Consider the following 15,678-nt stretch of genomic DNA (forward strand, 5'->3'; position numbering starts at 1 on the left):
AGCAGGCTCTGGTTATGAGAAAGTAACAAAACCCTTACAGGGAATTGTCTTCTTCTGTTCTTGAAAACTCATTTGAATAGCGCAGTGTGGTTTGTGATTCAAAAGGAAATACGGATGTTATCAACGGAGACTGTGTGTGGTTCACCAAGTGTCCCCAGTGTTCCCCCCCACCCTTCTTTCTAAACAAAAAGGAATGTTCTGTCTTGCGCTTGCCTCTGGCGTTAAAGCAGACCCTGTGGACTGAGTGTTGGGGAGCGGGGAGCGCTGGGGGCGGGAGCTCTTGGCTGCATTTAAGGAGCAGATCTGAGCTGAGCAGACTGTCCAGGCATCATCTCACGCCCGAGCCCCATGCGGCTTTGCTCTTCACGTGTGGTGTCATTAAGCAAACCACCGTCCCTCTCTGGACATTGCTTTCCTCTTTGGTAAACTGGCAGTGGTTTTCAAAGCTCCCCTCCCCAGCTCATTTCCGTGAAGAGAACAGGCCCAGATTCAAAACCCAACTCTGACGTCCTAGCTATATGACCTCGGGCAACCTAGCTATATGACCTTACCTCTCCAAGGCTCAATTCCTTCAGCTCCAGGCAGCAGCCAATACCTGTCAACGGACTGTATCCCATAAATTCATCTACAATGTATTAAGGACATACTACGCGTGGGACATTGTCCATGATCACTGTGAGGCATCGGGCATTCTCAGTCTCCCCTACTTTTCACCCACTGATACATTCCAGCACAAAATGGGGTATCTCTATTCTTCGAGGAAGAAGGTAGGCCTTTCTGAGTTCTCAACCTTGTCTTAGTGACGATTCCTGCCCCCAAAGGACCCAGATTTTATAGAGAAACATCCTTCACCTTTATTTAATGAACTCTGGAGTGACCCTGAACCCAGAGGCTTCCTACCGCACTTGATTTGAGAGTTGCTGAGAGCTGCAGTCCTGGCCTTGGTGACCAGGTGGCTGAGGCTTCTGAGGGAAAGCATGAGGCCCGAGAGCTCAGCTGGGGGCTCTGGGGAGGGCAGGGCTCTGACCACCGCCCCCCGGGGCCCTCACTCACTGTCCTCCTGCAGGTCAGCGGCCACTTGGACTATGCCAAGCAGATGGAAGTCATCCTGAAGACTGTGGGCATCCCCACCAAGCCAGGCTGGGATGAAACAGGGCTCCTGCTGGCTCCAGGCAGTCTGCCCCAAGGGCAGCCTCACCAGGCAGCAGCCGCCGCCTCATCAGACAAGACCATACCCGGAGACAACCCCAAACTGGCCATATCTACTGACCCTAGCCAAGCCCAGGCGCCAACGGGGCTGGACCAGTGTGAAGGAGCCTCCCTTCCCGCCACTGCCAGCCCGGCTGAGAGCCCCAAGATCTGCAGCCACGGCATGGGCCCCAACCCACTGGGCTGCCCCGATTGTGCCAGCAAGACCCAGGGGCCTTGCCCCGGGCTAGACTGACCATGGAAGGGGACTTGAGCTGCCTTCCCAGGTTCCTCCATGTAGCACTCCCTTACCCCTCCACCAGCTGCCCCACGTGGGCTTGGAATTTCCACCAGTGCCTTTCCCAAGCTAAAGGCTTTGGGACCAAAAAGAAAGGAACTGGAAGGAGGGGAGTCAAAAATAGACAGCTTTCCCTCCCCAAGGAAGCAAGGCCAGAGCCCTGCAGAGACAACCAGCACAGTTTAGAGCCCTAGGACTGTATCAGCCTTGGGCTTCCTGTATTTCAGGCCACAGCTGTGGGGGCTGGCTGGCCATTTGAGGGCCCAGGGGGCTCCCCCAGCCCCAGTAAATCCGGGTAGATGCCGGTTCCTCCATCCACACGCCAGGGCTGCCCGCTAGCCCACAGGCACCACTGATACACCTACAGAGCCAGTGCAGGTGGGGAGCCAGCAGCTGACTGCTCTGAGGATGTGCAGTCAGATGTGCCTGTACAGTCGTGCAGGCTGTGCACTGCAGAACCCCAGGAGCATGGACCACATGGATGTGATGTGAAGGGTCCTCCCAGTTGTGCTATGTGGCGCCCTGGGTGCAAGTGTCACAGCGTGGTGAGTATATGCTGAGTCAGCATGCACCATGGGTGGGAAGTGGGCACGGTGACAAGGATGAATTACACAGGGGGAGGATTTCCTATAGCAGGAAGGGGAGATAGTGCTTATAATAAAAATAGTAATTGAGAATTTAGGACAGAGTGCTTACATGGACTGTCTCAGCTGACCCTACCAATAACCTGATGAGGCGCTGCTATTATCTGCATGTTACTGAAGGTTGTTAAGACCCAGAGAAGTTAGTTAACCTGCTCAAGGTCACACAGCTGGTCAGTCTCAGACTCCAGAGCCTGGCTCTCAGCCACTGTATCTGTATCCCCAGGAGCCTCTTCCTGGGTTCCTTCCACTGTCCTTGAATGAGAGGCCAGAGATGGTCGTCTTCCATTGTGCAGACGGGGAAGCCAGGGCCCAGGCAGAGGAAGTATTGACAAGCTCCGAGCGGGGCGGGGGAGGCAGCCCGATGGAGGACTGCAGAAGGAACTAGAATATTAGAGCTGAATGGGTCCCCACGTGTGTGTGTGTTTGCTTGTTCATTCAACAAATATTTATAGAACCGTTTCTGCCAGTCCAGACAGCTCATGTTGCCCAGGGTCTCATCCCACTTCACCAGCTGCTTCTCCAACCCCGGGGCCCCTCAGGCAAATCCAGTCCACACCACGGTCACTGCCTCAGCTAGTGTTTATTGAGTCCACACAGGCAGGCCTGGGGCAGAGGGGAAGCCCCAACAAGCACCACGGCCCCTCTGTGGCCAGTGACTGGGGCCAGAGTTGACTCTGATCAGCACCAAGGAGAGCGCCAGGCCATGCGTGGAGGGCTCCCTGGGAGTTTGGGGTGATGGATCTGGGGGGCCTCAGACTGAAAAGGACCTTATGCAGGTAAACTGTGGGAACCAAGAGTCCCCCTCAAAAACAACCCAGGTCCCTATGCCAGGGTTCACCAACCTGCCTGAGAGCAGCAACCCACACCAACTTCTTGCACTCCATTCTGCGTTCCTGAGCAGGCTCCAGTCCTGTTTCCCTGGCTGACCCAGGCAATGCGAGGAGGAGGTGGGGCCCTGGGCTGATGTATCCCCATCAGCTGGTTCCCTTCCAGACCCAAGGAAGTCCAGGATGGAGGGAGAACTATTCCTGGTGCTGAGCAAGAAACTACCAGCTCCCGCTTTGCCCTCCAGGAGAGATGGTGCAGCCTGGGAGTGGGGACAGGAGCCCCACCCAGCATCCAGAGCAAGAAGCTGGGGAACCACAGGAAGTCAGGTGGTGGGATCTGGGCCAGGCCTAAAGAGGAAGAGGGAAATGGGAAAAACGGTGGGAACAAACAGCCCTTTCTGGCCCACAGCGAGAGGCCACGGGGGCCGGATGTCGGGGAGTTGTGACAACGGCAGGTACCACCTACAGCACGACTTGTGGGTGCTGGGTAGTCTGTACGTGCTCTCCTAATTCTCGTGACACCTTGTGATCAGGCATTGTTACCCCCACTTTGTACATGGGACACCAGGCTCAGGAAGGTTAAGGGACCTGTGCAAGAGCTGGTGAGTACTGGAGCGGAGATTCAAATTGCTGTCTTCCTGACTCCCAGGTCAGGTTCTGTGCGGCTTCACACACAACCCACCCACCCCACCCCGAGGCGCTGTCCCGACTGAACACAGATCATCCTCACAGTTAATGATCAGCCAAGCCTGCACGTCTCAAACTACACTGTGCACACAGTTCGGGGGCTCCTGCTAACATGCAGGTTCTGACGCAGCAGGTCCTGGGGGGGGGGGGGTCAGGGTGTGCATTTGTAACAAACTCCAAGGAGGTGACTCAAATGCTGGGGGCCCGAGGACTCACTTTGAGGAATGAGGGAGCCAGCCCAGCCCTCATCCACCTCTGCAGACAGAGGCATCCCTCCCCTGCACTCTCACGAAATGTCAAAGATGATTGTCTTCACCCTAAGTTGAACCGAGAAGTCCTTTTCTCCTGCCAGAGTCCCCCAGCCACCTCCACACACGCACAGATTTCACTCGGCAGTGGGGCATCCTGGAGAAAACTGTCTGAACCAGCTGTTTTCCCCTGGGCGGGGGGGGGAGTGGGGGCTGACTTAGTGCCCCCACTGGCCCTCCGAAGGCTCCCAGGATACCCGCAGCCTCCCAGCCTTAGCCAAGAGCTGGTCCAAGGCCTTGGGGACTTGGTTCTATCCGGTACAGCTCCCCACTGACCAGCTCCAAGCCCGGGTCAGTTCATGGGAGCCCCAAGTGGACGGAGCTGCAGCTGGGACTCCACGGGATCGATGTTGAAGAAACTGACCACCGCGGCAGCCCCGGCCAAGGCCAGGGGCTCCCGGCGGGGCCTCTCTAGGCAGCAGGGGCTGGGCCGTGCGCTGCAGGCCGGAGGAGCCACCGGAAGCTGAACCCGAGTCAGAATTGGAGTCAGATGGCCGGGGCAGGGGCAGCACGTGCTGCAGGCTCAGGCCCGGCCGGGGGCCGCTGTGAGAGGTTCGCATAGAGGGCGAGGCGAGGCTGGCACGGCGCTCCCCAAGGCAGCGGGAACATGGCAGGAACCTGCCCAGGGCCCGCTTGAAGTCCCGCATGAAGAGTGGGTAGATGATGGGGTTCATGGTGCTGTTACAGTAACCCAGCCACGTGAGAACATCGAAGAGCTCTGGGGAGATGCAGTCGCACACAGCCTGGAGAGATGGCGTACGTCACGCTTGGTCCCGGAGCAGGGTCAGAGACCACCCCAGCCAGCATGGATGGGAGAGGCACCCACAAACATACATGCCCTGAGAGGCAGCCCACCCTCCTCTTATCCCCATGTCTGGGCTGGGGTGCAGGTCGGGGCCTCCCCAGCGAGGCCAGGACCCACCTGCCCCCTGTGGTGGCATTACCTGGGCTATGTTGGCCACAAAGAAGGGCAGCCAGGTCACAAAGAACATGCCCAGCAGGATGCCCAGTGTCAGACTGGCCTTCAAGGCTTTCCTGCTGTGCTTGGTGGCCAGACGTCTGCTATCAGCTGACTCCATCCCCAGGCGTGGGGTCCTGGGTACCTGTGGAAGGAAGGTCACATCCATGAGTTACCTGAGGAAGAGCCCAAGTCTGACCCTGATCCCGGCCACAGACTAAGCCTCAATCCTAATTCTACACTGAGCCTTGGTGCCAGCAATAAACAGCCCTTCTGATCCTTGACGGAGGCCCAGCTATAGGCCTCTGTTCCCCAATAGCAGAACTGACCGTGACTCCAGAGCAAACCTTGATCCTGGCTCTAGACCACGCACCGACATCAGCAAGAAACCAAGCCCTGCTTGGGGTCCCAGACTGAGCCCAGATAGTTGCCATAGATTGAGACCTACATAACCAAGGTCTCAAACAGAACCATGACCCTGAAGTGCACTGATCCCAACCTTAGCCCAGACTGTGGCTTGAGTTCAGCAACAGACTGAGCCCTGACCCTGGCCATGCACTGAGCCCTAACCCTGACAGGAGGAGCTTTAGGAAGGATAGTAAGACAAAGCCAACACTGTCAGTTCAGGGGAGCCCCTGCCCGCCACACCAAGGACAACACTCAGTACAAGTCAACACATGTGGCCACGAACCCCAGCACCACACCAAGCCTTTGACCCTTCAACAACTAGTTGCAATTAAACTGTACTTGACAAAAGAGGCCGTGCCACTGCCCAGGGCATGGCAATCTCTTCATAGAGAGATTCCCCTCATATTTGGGAGTAACGAATTTGCCTGCACCATTACCCTTACATTGCACAGAATACGATGCTTTTCTGAAAACACGTGCACAGAGTAAATGTTTGCAATAAATCCATTTTAGACTCCTAGGGGTGCTAGTGACCTCGGCATTGTACAACTCAAATTACACTGTGAACTGACAGACATCTTCATTCCCAAACGTTGACCTCAAGAGCTAGAGCACAGGGAAGAAAAGAAGGAGAAAGGAGCTTCCCCCAGCAGCCATCAAAGGGGATGCAGGCATGAGGAGGTTAGAATTTGAGTTTGCTGGGGCGCCTGGATGGCTCAGTGGGTTAAAGCCTCTGCCTTCGGCTCAGGTCATGATCCTGGGGTCCTGAGATCAAGCCCTGCATCAGGCTCTCTGCTCGTCAGGGAGCCTGCTTCTTCCTCTCTCTCTCTGCCTGCCTCTCTGCCTACTTGTGATCTCTGTTTATCAAATAAATAAATAAAATCTTTTTTAAAATAAGGCACTTATAAAAGGAAAAAAGAGTTTGAGTTTGCAGACTGGTGACCAGCAGTCCCAAAACACTAAAAAGCTCTGAACTAGACGATCCTTCTAGCCCAGCTCTTACCTCAAATTTTTTGACCTCCTGAGCTTACTGAGAATCCAGTGCAATCTACAAAACATTTCCCAGAAAAGAAAAAGCATATAAATTGTTACACATGCACACACAGAGAAGGAAAAAACATCCCATAATTCCAGTGGGTTCAGAGACCACCTTGCCCGGCCGTGAATCCCACAATGCCCATGAAAGCTGAGACATAGAAGCCCCCCTCTAAAGTGCATGTTGTAATCAATTTGGATTTTCATACACCAATTTTACACAAAGTGAGACCAACTTACATTTATAACTTAAGTAAATACCAGTATGCCAAGGTATGCACAGTTCACTGAACTATGTAAAGGTCGTGTCTGTAGCCTGGGACCATGCCTGGCCTTTAGAAGCGAGGGATTCCTCTACTCTTTTTCTTTCTTTCTCCTTCCATCCTTCCTTCCCTCCCTCCCTCCTTCCTTTCCTTTCTTTTCATTTCTTTCTTTCCCTTCCTTCTTTTTTTTCTTTTCTCTTTCTTTCTTTCTAAGATTTTTAAGTAATCTTGGGGCACCTGGGTGGCTCAGTGGGTTAAGCCTCTGCCTTCGGCTCAGGTCATGATCCCAGGGTCCTGGGATAGAGCCCTGCGTCGGGCTCTCTGCCCAACAGGGACCCTGCTTTACCCCTCTCTCTCTGCCTGCCTCTCTGCCTACTTATGATCTCTCTCTCTCTCTGTCTTTGTCAAATAAATAAATAAAATCTTAAACAAAAAAGATTTTTAAGTAATCTCTACATCCAACGTGGGCCTCAAACTCACAGCCCCAAACTCACAGCTGCAAGCTCCTCCAACTGAGCCAGCCAGGTGCCCCTCCTCCAACATTTCCTAAACTGCAGGAGAGCCCAGCTTAGCTCTTGAGGGAGCCAGAGGTGGGCTGAGTACAGAGTAATTGAAAAAGTCAGAAAGAGGCAGGAAGGGAACCAGATTTTCAGGCAACCTTCACAGATGGAAAGCGGGTGGAGGAGGCAAAGCCAAGAAGATGTGTTAGTCCCGGGAGCACCAAAGCCAAACCACCACCCCACTCTGGCGCAGAGAGTCCCCCTTTCAGCCCTGCCCATTTGTCCCTGCCTCCCCAAGGCATCCAGACTTTGGTGTCCTGTCCATGGTGCTGAAAGCCCAGGTAGATGCTATCTATCTTCAGGATCAAGGAGTCTAGAATGGCGGTGGCCAGGAGCAGGGAGATGAAGCACACTGTAACTCCCACCTCTCAGTATGTTTATCCAGGTGAAATCTGGTTATATGAATACCAAGGGCAAATTCACAAAGCACAGGCTAAGAGAAGCCTCTGATTTCTCCCCTCCGTCTTGGCGGGACCGCCTTGTGCGGAGACAAGAGCTGGACTTGAAAGACAAATGATCTGGCTTCAAGTCATGCCTCTACCACTTACTCGCTCTGTGATCTTGAGACAGTCTCTGTTTCCACATCTGTAAAATGGGAAAAACAATACTCAGCTTGTGGAGTCGTTGCGAGGCTTTGGATAATAAATGCATGCACAGTGCCTGACATGGAGTTAAGTGCTACATACACAGTAGCCCTGAGGTCGGCTCAGTGCTGTGTGTTGGAGGCTGGGGGAATTTTGAGCACCTCAGGAGCCCCGTCCTTTTGCTAGCGGCTCAGGCTCCCCAAAGCAGCACAGATGTCAGGACAAACGCTCTGACTCACCATGCTCTAGCTAGGGAGGGGAAAAGGCTCTGCTCTTCTCTTTCATTGTCTCCTTTTCTCCCTCCCAGGGTAGACTCTGTATGGCTCCTGTGACCCCACCATGGTCAACCTGGAGAGCCTCCTGCTTCCCCCAAAGATCTGCCATGCTCTCACATTGCTGCCATCGATGGGGACAGTAATAGGGAAGGAGGGAGCCACCATCTCCAGAGGAGCCACTCACGCCGGTACCCCCCCTGACCTCTGGCAACCTGGATGGGGCAAGAGACAGCCCTGATCTTGTCAGAGCTCTAGGGCACTGGGGAACTGAGACACTGGAGAGATATCTGGGTGGGAGGCAATCACTGGGAAGGGAGCTCCAGAGAAGGAATTAAAGATGGTCTCAGGTTCCCTCTCTAGGAATCTTCCTGCAAAAAACCTGGGTTTTTCTTTCTCTTCTTCTCCCCAAAGATTTGACCCAAGAACACAGGCAGAACGGAAGAGAGAAGGAAACCAAGGCTCGGAGAGGATAGAGGACCTTCCCCAGGTCACACTGTCCCAGCACAAGGCCTCAAAGCAAAGCACCCCAAGTGACCCCAATCAGCATTTCATCCGCATTTAGGGAGCACTACTGTGTGTCAGCCTCTGATCATCCTGCCATTCAGCCTTGACATGAGGTAGGTATTAGTATCCCCATTTTGCCGATAAGGTTCAGAGAGGCAAAAGAACTTGCCAGCAGCCACACAGCAGATAAGGGTTGAGTTGGGATTCAAAATCATTCCTAGCTCCAGAAATTGCATTCCTAGCTCCAGAAATTGCTTGCACGCGGGGGTTACAGAAATCCCAGCACTGTCACAGAGGCCCTCATGGAGCAGAAGCCAGTGGCAGCCGCCGGCCTCACCCTGAGGTCTAGCTCATGCCAGCTGCAACTGCCCACTTCTCTCTGCCCTCGCGGCCGTGTGCTGTTGTTTGCACGCCCCTACCACTGCTGAGGGCAGCCGCCTGGGTGACAGGCTGGCAGTGCCTCCCCGGGAGGCAGTCCCACAGACAGGTTCCCCGTGCGATAAGTACCCAAGCACATCTGTACACTCGGCATACACAGACATATGTATGGCAACACTATTCCTGGAAAAAACTGGAAACAGCCAAAATGTGCATGGAAAGATGACGGTTAAATAAACCATCGTACCTTCCCATTATAGATGTCACACAGAATATAATTGGTCAAATGACAAGATCTCCAAGGCATAATACCAATATTAAGTGGTAATGGCAAGTTGCAAAATAGTAGGTACAACAGGACTCCATTTGCTTAAAATTACACAAAACAGGGGCGCCTGGGTGGCTCAGTCGGTTAAGCATCTGCCTTCAGCTCAGGTCATGATCCCAGAATCATGGGATGGAGCCCCGCCTCGGGCTCCATGCTCAGCAGGGAACCTGCTTCTCCCTCTCCCCGGCTTGTGTGCATTCACGCTCTCACTCGCTCTCTCTCAAATAAATAAATAAATAAAATCTTTAAAAAATATTTTTAAGTGGGGCGCCTGGGTGGCTCAGTGGGTTAAGCCTCTGCCTTCGGCTCGGGTCATGATCCCAGGGTCCTGGGATCGAGCCCTGCATCAGGCTCTCTGCTCAGCAGGGAGCCTGAGTCCCCCTCTCTTTCTGCCTGCTGCTCTGCCTACTTGTGATCTCTCTCTGTGTGTCAAATAAATAAATAAAATCTTTAAAAAATAATCTAAACTGCTGATCTAGTTAGTTTAAAAAAAACAAAAAATATTTTTAAGTAAAAAATACACAAAACAAAGCACTAGGTCTCCTTGGATACATAAACAAACATGGAAACACACACACACACACACACACACACACACAAAGGAGTGGAAAGACACATCCTAAATCAATAAAAATATCCCTAGGAATAAAAGGTCTTTCACTTTATCTCTATGGCTGGATAGTTTTAAATTTTTTTATCTATTTTTTTAAGTAGATTCTACACCCAACGTGGGGCTTGAACCCACGACCCCAAGATCAAGAGCCACATGGCCAATCAACTGAGCCAGCCAGGCACCCTCTGGATTTTTATTTTAAAGTGTGTTTATGTATTCCCCTGTAAAATTCAAAATTTTTATAACCACCTACTTGTAGTGTGAGGGTTCTAAGACAGACTCTGGAGCCAGACGGTCTGGTTTCAAATCCTGGCTCTGTTACTAACTGGCTGTGTGACCCCAGGTAAGGAGTTTCCCCTCTCTGTGACTCGGCTTTCTCATCTGTAAAATGGCCATCACAGGGGCATCCGCACCACAGGGCTGTAGTAAGGACTCGCGAAGGTAGCGCGCACAGAGTCAGCTGATCGGAGCCTGGCACACAGTAAGCCCCGTGGAAGCGTCAGCCAGCATTTCTGTTGTTAGAGTCCGGCTCAGCTCTTTGATTCTGGTGATGATGCTGTTATTGGCAGCAACAGAGGATTTTTTTTTTCCCTGAAGAGACTCAGAGGGATGATTCCTCCAGAACCACGTATCTCACCACCAAGAGGAAAAGGGAGGAACAAACACATGCTGAGCACCTAGTGTGTGCCAGGCTGACATACGTTCTCTCACCGATTCTTCAAACAGCCCCAAGCCATAAGTGGTACCGCCCCTGGGGTAGCGGGAGCTGAGTGCCTTGCCCAAAGTCATCGGCAGTGCTGGAAGCAGGATTTGAACCCCTGCCCAGCCTGATGCCCAAGCTCCTACAGCCAGCTCTGGCTGCCCCGGGCCCCCTTGTTCCAATTAGCAGCCCAGTGTGCCATGCTCAGCCTCGCTGCTCTCTCAGCCTCTCCCCAGCTCAGCCCCCTCCTCCCCCTCTGAGATATTTCTGTGATCACAGCCTCCTCTGAGGAGGAGGAAGGACAGCGATGGAAGGGAAGACAGATCTCTAAGACAAAGTGATGTGGAGTTGGGTGAGGAAGGGTGGAAAAGGCTGGCGGAGGAGGAGAGGGGGAGAAACTGATGGAGAGAAGGGGGAGAGGCAGATGGGAGGGTGTAGAAGGCGGAGAAGAAGGCGAGGTGGACCTGGAGGGGAGAAGGGTGGGAGAAGGGGAGGAAGATGATGTGCAGAGGAAGGCGGTGGGTAAAGGGCTCCAGACCGAAGGCACAGGTCCTGACACAAAGACAAAGAGCTGGGGAAGCAAACACCCGGCAGACCTCCTTCTCCCCTGCCGCTCTCTCCATCGCTGACCTCCCACACTGGTCCCTCCCGAGAACGAGCAGCGTCCCGCGCCGGCACAGATCTCTGCATGTGCCTCTCTCCCTCTCTCCCCTACACTGGCGGCATCTTGCTCACTCTGAAACCACTCTCCCCATGCCCCGCTCTTCATCCCAGCCCTGCGTCTGCTGCAGCTGGCAGTGAGAGCCCTACCTCACAGCCGCAGGGCCAGGAAGGCCTGGCTGAGACCGCTGAGCTAACCAGCAGCTTCTGAAAAGCCGGTTCACACAACTAGGCTGATGTGGGGGGTCAGAGGAGAGATTAAAATACTCGAGCCTGCTCAGTTACCATGTCCTCAAACCCAGAGGAGCTGGGGCTTCAGAAACCTATGTGCCCCCACCCCTCCCCTGCAGAGAAGCTAGCAGCGGGACTGGGGAAGGGAGCTCAGGGCTGAGTAGGGCTGAGGACTGGAGGAAAGGGGTCCAATGCACCCCAAGTTTTGTTCATTTTTGTCAGTTCCTTTAGTCCAGGCACTAGAACCTCCACCGTCCGGCTGGAAGCCTAGACTCGGACAGGCCAGCTTGGGTGGGAGGAAAGGGGTCGTGACCCAGGAAAATGGAGGAGAGGCCATGTTCCAGGAACAAAATCCCAAAGAGCAGACAATAAAGAAAGCAGGCGTACAGGAGGCTGGCTAAGGAGCTGAGTGGTTGGGAAGTGGTGGGGTCAGACCCCTCCCCTCTCTCGGAACCCCAGTCTCCCCATCTGCCCCATGGGGACGATGGTAGTCCCTGCCCGGGTGGGTGTTTGGGAGACAAGCTTAGCCCAGCGTCAGCACACAGCAGGCACAGAGAAACTGTGGGACTGCGGCGGTTGGCACCTTGGGGTTCCCGGCCACATTCTCAGGTCCAATTCCAGCACCAGTGTTGCGGGTACCACTGGCACGGAGAATCCAGACCCGTCCCACCCCAATCTCACCAAGAACAGCCACCACCTCACATCCTTGGTCACTCGCGCAGAGCTCCCCAGGGTGCGGGAGCAAAAGACGACCCGTACCAGAACTCAATGACAGAGCGAGAAGAGGAGACTTTTCCAGCACTCTCCCAGCTCCTTTTCTGGTTGTGTCCAGAGAAAGTGGGTGTTGATGCCGCTCAGTCTTTAACAACCCACTAGCACCAAAGAGAAAGCGGGCCTGGGGCTGGGCCCCTCGGACCTCCCCTCCGGACTCCAGCAACACGGCTGGGGTTCCTGACCGGCAGGCGGCTGCTGTCTTTAGGACCGCCTCCTGTTTATGGCCAAGGTACCGAGTACCATTTCCGGAAGAGATAAGAAGGGTCCTTTCTAAACCAAGGCATGGAAGGAAAAAGATAAGTGAGGCCGTGGAGAGAAATATGCAAAATACAGAAGAAGGGAGCCGCCTGAGGCGCGTGGGTGGAGAGAAGGCAGAAAGTCCCACGTGGTTCCAGACGCCTCCAGTTTGGGAAACGCTCCTTTACAGGAACCCAGCGGGAGAGGGTGCATGGCCCAGGGTGGCCTTCCTACTGCTGGAGAACCAAGTGAGGGTCTCAGTCACCTACTGGGATTCAGGAATGTTCTCCAGACGCACAGACGGAAGGAGGGAGTAGGACTGCAGCCATGACCTCCGGTCCACTAAAGGCCTGTCCCCCTGATTGAGAGGGCAGCTGCAGCTCCGGGCCGCAGGGCCTGAGGGGGGGGGGGGGTCAGGTAAGCTGCTCCCAGGGCCTGCCTTTCAGCCCCCGTCCACGCAAACCCCAGGTACCCCCTATCGTGCAGGAGGCTCCTCTCCCTGGGTCTACATCAAGACCGGAGAAACCCTCAGGACCTTCCTCGGGGCCTGCCACCTAATTCTCTGCACCTCAGGCCTGGTCAAGCTAAAGCCCCATTCCTTGGGGGTTTAGAACAATGGACAGTAAGACTCGGGTGCCATATGGCCCGAGTGACAAGAGCAGACAACCCCACTCCAGAGACCACAGGGCCTTAGTACTCACAAGTCATTAGTGAGCACCCAGGATGTACCATGGGGATCAAAACCACCCCAGATGCGCCCAGCTTACACTCTCTTGGGGGAGATGGACAACGACCAAGTCAACACATAAACCTGCGGCTGGGATAGAGATTAACAGGGTAAGGGAGCTTAGACGGTCTGCAGACAGGGTGGTCAGGGACAGACGCTGGGAAGAGGTGACCTGTGAGCTGAAAAAGAGGCAGGCAGGACAGCCCCGGGGGAAGAGCCGGCCAGGCAGAGAGGGAACGGCGATGCCAAGTCCTGGACACCGATTGCAGTCTGGTGCCTTCCAGAAACATCAGAAGGGCTGGTGCAGAGGAAGAGAGGGCAGGGGGAGGAGGTGAAGCTGGAGAGCTTGGCAGGGGCACATTCCCAGGCCAGATCCCAACAGGGGTCTCTGCTTTTATCTTAAGAGAGACAGGACCACTTCTGTTTTGTCAAGCACTGGCTCCCGGGGAAGAGAGTAGACCTGAGTGAGTCTGGAGCGGAAGTAGGGGAAGCCGGCAGGAGACTAGTGACGGCTTCCAGGAAGGAAGCAATGGTAGCCTGCTGGAGGAGGGTGGCCTTGGACGTGGGGCATGTTCGGGAGGACAGCACCAACAGGCCTTGATAATGAACCCCATGAGCATGAGGGAGAGAAATTATTCCTAAGTTTCTGTGGGGTGATGCCCTGATGGTGCCATTTGCCATGATGGGAAAGACAGGGGGAGGAGCGGGTGGGGGGGGATACCCAGAATTCCCTTGGCCCATGTTACCTTCTGGAAGCCTACCCCACATGCTGGTGGAGCTGTCCTGGGGACAGTCAGCACTGAGTTTAGAGCGCAGAAGAGTCGTGTGTGTTGGAAATGGCCACTTGGAGGTCACCAGCAAGTGTATATATTAAATGATGGATGCCCTGTGGACACCCAGCGGCCGCTCATTGCTCTCCATCCCCCAAGCCCGGGTCTCCCTGCGCGTCCCAGGTACCTGCAGCGTCTCCAAGGCCTGGCCGGCGGCACCGGTCGTGAGCGAGGCCACCTGTACCGCCTGCTTGCGCGCCGCCAGCAGGATCCTGCAGTAAGTGTAGCAGATGGCGCCCGAGGGCAGGAAGAAGGTGAGGCCCGACGCCACGAGGACAAAGGGCAGGCTGGGCAGCAGGCGGCACTGGCCCGGGGCAGGGGCCCGCGCGCGGCCCAGCTGATGCCAGCCCAGCAGCAGGGGCAGGAAGGAAGCGAGCGCGGCCAGGCTCCAGGCACCCAGGACGAGACCCAGGGCGCGCGGCGGCGTCATGCGCAGCTTGTAGCTCAGCGGCGAGAGGATGAGCAGGTAGCGGTCCAGGCTGATGAGGCAGAGGTTGAGGATGGAGGCGCTGCAGCACATCACGTCGAAGGCGGCCCAGAGCAGGCAGAGGCCGCGCGCCAGCACCCAGCGCCCGTACAGCGCGTTCAGCATGGCGGGCGGCATCACCACCAGCCCCACCATCAGGTCCGACGTGAAGAGCGACACCAGGAAGAAGTTGGACGTGTTGCGCAGCGCCGGCTGCGTGCAGATGAGCGCGATGAGCAGCGAGTTGGCCGCCGCCGTCAGCACGATGACCACGCACAGCGCGGCCGCCACCCAGCCGCTGCCCGCGGGGTGCGACGGCGGCCCCGACCCCCAGTCCGGGGTGCTGTGGTTGGCGGGGCCGGGCTCGGGGACCATGGAGGCCGGGGGGGGGGGGGGGGGGGGGCGGAGGGCGAGGACGTCAGGCCCGAGGCGGGTCCGGAGGACCAGGTGGGATGGGCGGGAGGCCTGAGGGAGGGACCTGAGCAGAGGCTGGGTGGGCGTCGTCGGAGAGAACGGAGCGCCACCAGGGGTCAGGTGGGAAGAGAGGGACAGGGGCACTAGGTCAAGGGGCAACGAGCCAAGGAAGATGGAGAGGGGATATATGGTGTGAGGAGGGGACACGGAGCAAACGGGTAGGGATTTGGAAGAGGGTACCTGATGAGGTGCAGAGTCCCCGAGAGGGAGTGGGCGGGAAGTCAGGGACTGCAGGTGACTGGGAGGTTGAACGGGAAGGGGCAGAGTCCCCTAGAGGGGAGGGTGGGAAGGGAGGGGCGGGGACGCGTGCCTGGGGCGGGGACCTGAGGATCCGGGAGCTGGGACTACGGAGCGCGCTTCGCAGGGGGCAGCCCCCTCCGCGGCAGGTGGCTGTACCCGGGCGCTAGGTCGGGAGTCGCGGTCACTTGGGGTGGAAGGGCGGGGGCCGGTCAGCCACAGCAAAGCCTTCGGTGGAGAAAGCAGGTCTCCGAGCCGACGCAGAGGCAGCCTGGGCTTGGGCGACTACGGTCCCCTGCGGCGTGCGGGAGGATGCCCGGCCGGCCCGCCGGGACAGGAGCAGCAGCAGCGGCCGCGCGGCCGCGGGGTCCCCGGCCCCGCTCCCGCCCGCACTCGGTACCTGGGCGCTCGGCGCTGCTCCGCTGCCTGCGACTGCGGCAGGCCCCGCAGGGCTGGGGAAGGAGGAGGCGGCCGCGGGCCGGGC

General features: G+C 56.1%; 2 protein-coding genes across 5 annotated transcripts in view; one reads left to right on the top strand and one right to left on the bottom strand.

Annotated features, from left to right (window-relative positions):
• TMCO4 (transmembrane and coiled-coil domains 4) overlaps positions 1-2,513 on the top strand; it is an 88,066-nt gene extending 85,553 nt beyond the window's left edge. For 2 of the 4 annotated variants that reach the window (XM_046006617.1, XM_046006625.1), the window contains exon 15: positions 1,067-2,513. In XM_046006617.1, the coding sequence (XP_045862573.1) occupies positions 1,067-1,444 (378 nt within the window). In that variant the 3' untranslated portion in view covers positions 1,445-2,513. The remainder of the gene's footprint in view (positions 1-1,066) is intronic. The other 2 variants (XM_046006601.1, XM_046006608.1) reach the window with 1 other exon arrangement.
• A 236-nt stretch (positions 2,514-2,749) lies between these two features.
• HTR6 (5-hydroxytryptamine receptor 6) lies at positions 2,750-14,858 on the bottom strand. The gene is given in 4 exon segments (XM_046006654.1): positions 2,750-4,355; positions 4,357-4,695; positions 4,897-5,055; positions 14,145-14,858. Coding segments are annotated over 4 exon segments (1,323 nt in total). The 3' UTR covers positions 2,750-4,244.
• Positions 14,859-15,678: the final 820 nt, after the last annotated feature.

This window comes from Meles meles, chromosome 1, assembly GCF_922984935.1.
Source record: "Meles meles chromosome 1, mMelMel3.1 paternal haplotype, whole genome shotgun sequence".
Lineage (NCBI taxonomy): Eukaryota > Metazoa > Chordata > Mammalia > Carnivora > Mustelidae > Meles > Meles meles.